At 46.4% G+C, this 3,904-nt stretch overlaps 1 protein-coding gene across 1 annotated transcript; it reads right to left on the bottom strand.

The window, feature by feature from the left end:
- Nucleotides 1-1,757: 1,757 nt before the first annotated feature.
- LOC147612619 (UDP-glycosyltransferase 85A1-like) lies at nt 1,758-3,578 on the bottom strand. The gene is made up of 2 exons (XM_086783198.1): nt 3,032-3,578; nt 1,758-2,942 (listed from the first exon to the last, which is right to left on the bottom strand). The coding sequence occupies exons 1-2, from the start codon at nt 3,546-3,548 to the stop codon at nt 1,984-1,986; spliced, it is 1,476 nt and encodes a 491-aa protein (XP_086639324.1). The 5' UTR covers nt 3,549-3,578; the 3' UTR covers nt 1,758-1,983.
- Between the last annotated feature and the right edge of the window lie 326 nt (nt 3,579-3,904).

The following is a 3,904-nucleotide window of genomic DNA, read 5'->3' as shown; positions in this document are numbered from 1 at the left end:
TGAAGGGGATTGTTGTAGACTTCTCTTCTTACAGGGACAAGCGCATCAAAGGTCGTGGTGAGGTAGTCATCACCCAAGTGCAGTTGTCCAAGGCCCAACAAGGTGCACGAGAGCCATTGGAGCAACAAGTCAGAATGTTGCGTGAAGAGAACGTGGCAAATTTTGAGGAGGCACAACGTCTGCAAGCAAAGAGGCCATGCACCGACGAACAACTTGTGAATGAGATTGCAGCTCTTCAAGCAAGGCTTAGAATGCTTGATGAGCTCAATTCGCGGCTATGCCAAGAGTCAAACGATGCACGTGCAGCCTTACGTGGAGAGCTGGGTGAAGAGGTGGAGGTGGCAATGTTGCGTCATCCTGGTGCACAATCCTTTGCCCTTGCTCCTTATCCAAAGCACCTCGAGAACCCTGACGTATGCCCAATATGCCAATCCACCTTTAATGCTAGTATCGGATTTTATGCCTTGCCTTGTAGGCACAAGTTTCATATTGTTTGTTTACTGAAGGCCTTGTGAGTGTCACATGCATGCACACTTTGTAGAGTTGAGATCTCGCAAGCCTTGTATAGGGTACTAGGGTTGAGGGATGTATATCCAGGACTATAAATAGTTTTTTATATAAGTTCTGTTGACATTACATTTTTAGAATTTGAGATACATGTGGCAAACAATATCGGGTTCAAGTTGAAGCAAATTTGAAATACATTAGATGTTTGTTGAATCTTAATGTTTTTACTTTTGCAATACAGTTTTTACGAACATTGTGTAGCTTAGAATGAGGTGAAGGTGTGAACATATCTCTCTACAAGCAATGTGCATTAAGTTTTAACTCCTACTATGTGAGATACATCATTGCAAATTATTTTCTCTACGCATCTGTGACAAAGAAATTTCAAATACAACCAACGTCCTTTCTAGCTCTCCATATATTGCCATGAAACAAAGTTATCATTTTCAAAACATCCATATCTTGTACCGGTGATATTAAAGGCTTTGTTTATGATCTTATTTGTTAAAATAACATCTATGATTATTGTTTTAACATATGAGCATCACTTGCAACCAAGTTGTCGAGAATAATTCACAAAGAATGTATCGTGCTTTCAAAGCATTCTCTTATAACTTATATGATACAAAAATAAATTCTTTCAATATGCTTTCAAAACTTCTCATATCTTCTTGAATAACCATACACAAAGGTTTCACAAGAGAAGAACATAAAAATAACAAGTTCACAAATCTACGTGAATACGTGTTCACGAAAAAGTGAATTCGCAATTTTTCACTAAGGCTTGGCTAGAAGGGGAGAGGGAGTGGTGAAATCCACCTCTCGAGAACCATGCGAACGACCTCCCCTGCCTATATAGGTAAACTCTCCCTCGCGCATATATTCTTTGGCTGCTACATGCGTGAAGCTCTCCCGTATTGCGTCAATCCAAGCCATGCTGCTTTTTCTGCACGAAATAAGAAAGCGAAATTCTACTATGCCTTTTGTTACTAGGATCCAAGCCATGCTGCTTTTTCTGCACGAAATAAGAAAGCGAAATTCTACTATGCCTTTTGTTACTAGGATCCGTGAACGGACATAGATTTTACATGCGCATGGTATTATGGAATATTGCTATTGGCAATTGTGGATATTTGCAAATCAAGTAACCTAAAGTACTTATAAACCCATGCACTGAAGCTTGTTACACTATACTGTGGCACAGTCTAAAGTACTTATAAACCCATGCCCTGAAGCTTGTTACACTGTACTGTGGCACAATCAATCGTCACATTTAATCTCTCACTGCTTATGTAAACATCTGGTGATGACGAAGTAATGTACAATTGCGTACCATGTGCATCAATACACAAAGCATTTTGATTATTAATTAGCCTCGCTTGTTTTACAGCCACTGTTACATATTTTTTGGTTCTATGTCACATTTGGGAATGTGAATGAATAGTGTGCGTGACATCCGAAACTTGAAGGGAGGCGTCAAAATGGAGCAGCGTGCATATTGAGAAAGTGGACGAGTTTCTGCAGGTGGACGTGCGAGGAGCCCTCGGGAGGCACCAGGCTTTGGCGCGCCGCCTCGGCAAGGCTGGCGGAGCGCCTCCTCAGCCGCTTGCCCTCCTCGCCCTCCATCAACTCCTTCACAACCCTCTCCACTTCCGCCCTCCCCACAACTTCCCCCTCCCCCCCTTCTGCCTCCAACATCCTCAGCCCTACCTTCCACTCCTCCACCACGTACTTGCAATCCAGAAACTGATCCGCGAAATACGGCCAGCAGATCATCGGCACCCCACTCGTCACCGCTTCCATCGTCGAATTCCACCCGCAGTGCGTCCAAAACCCCCCCACCGCTGCATGCCCCAGCACCTGCACTTGCGGCGCCCACGACACCACGCACCCTCGCTCCTTGGTCTTCCTCAGAAACCAGTCTGGCAGCTCCGTCCGCGTCACCCCTCTCACCATGTCCGGACGGAATGCCCACAGGAACTTCTGGTTGCTCGCCTCCAGGCCGAACAGCACCTCTTCAAACTGTGACTCCGAGAAAAGGGTGATGCTGCCGAATGAAATGTATAGGACAGATCCCGCTGGCTGCTCGTCCAGCCATTGCAGACACTCGTATTGTTCCGTCCACAGGCTCGTGTTTATATTTTCCCCCCTCAGCTGTTCGATCAGAGGCCCGATCGAGTAGACCGGAACTGCAAGCCTTTTGGACATTGCCTCGAAGGCCGGACGTTCCAGCTCCTCGAAAGAATTCACCACGATCATATCTGCCTTGCTATGCGCAATCTCGATCTGACGGTTCGCGTAGCGACACATGAAATCCGTCTCGTCCACGATGTGCTTGAAATGAAACATATCTCGGTTGCACAACGAAGGGAGACCCGGAAGCGCATCGTGAAAGAGCTGCTCTCCCGTGTTTTTTCCATTGCTGGCATCGATAACTGACGAGAAAAGAAGACAAGGTTAGCCATCATCGCAAATTAGCATATCTAAAGCTGAGCCATATACGTAATATCGGCAGAGTGCTTACCGGCCTCCAAGGAAAGGCTACCCTCCACCACGTAATGGAAGAACAAATTGAAACTCTGACTAGACGGAAACAGAGCGACCCTTGGAATGTGCAGCTTGTCAGCGACTGCCTGCGTTGCACTTGACACCATGACGTCCGAAATAATGCATGTGATGGGGGGGCCTTTCAGCGACAGGCGCTGAATGAGCTGCTCGAGAGGACCACCGATATCTTCAAGTGGTCGCATCGTAGTTTCGAAGGTGATGTTGAAGTCCGCTGTCAAGTCCAGGGCGGGGGAGGGAATGCTAGCTCGTCTGATATTCAAGTGGGCCACGTCTTGGTCACTATCTACCTCTTTAGGGGCGGAAGATGTATTGTGGGTCTGTTGCAGGCGATCCTGGATGGCATCCAGGGTGACGAAGGTGACCAGGATGTCGTGGGAAGCAAGGTGTTTGCACAAGCGCATGAGGGGATTGAGGTGGCCTTGAGCAGGCAAAGGGACAGCCAGGACGTGAGCTTTAGGACTCCGAGCAGCCATAGCGCCTTGCAGAAGATTGCACTAGTGTACTCTGATTGTGCATTGTGCATGCAACACTAGAAGCTTATATTTCACACGGAAGACAAGGTGACCATGACATTTTCAAACGTTTGACCACCACTTTTTCGCCTCACATCTCAAATCGGTTGCCTCACCAGCTGCGTCACGAGAGGAGAATTGTTGCCTCACTTCTCCTGCATGATTCCTAAGAGGACGAGTCAAACGTGATGTTGAAGCACTCTCACCATATCAAAAGGATCCTACTTGGAAATGTGTACCATGATTTTAGTCCCTACGTTCAATTGCTAAATTTTTACCATCATGTCTACTTCCCATGAAGTTATTGCTATCATTGC

The sequence above is a fragment of the Cibotium barometz genome, chromosome 45 (assembly GCF_041138505.1).
Source record: "Cibotium barometz isolate CiBa-2024 chromosome 45, ASM4113850v1, whole genome shotgun sequence".
NCBI classification, from domain to species: Eukaryota; Viridiplantae; Streptophyta; class Polypodiopsida; order Cyatheales; family Cibotiaceae; genus Cibotium; species Cibotium barometz.
Note: the sequence above shows the minus strand (reverse complement) of the source record. Positions and strands in the feature narration are given on the sequence as shown.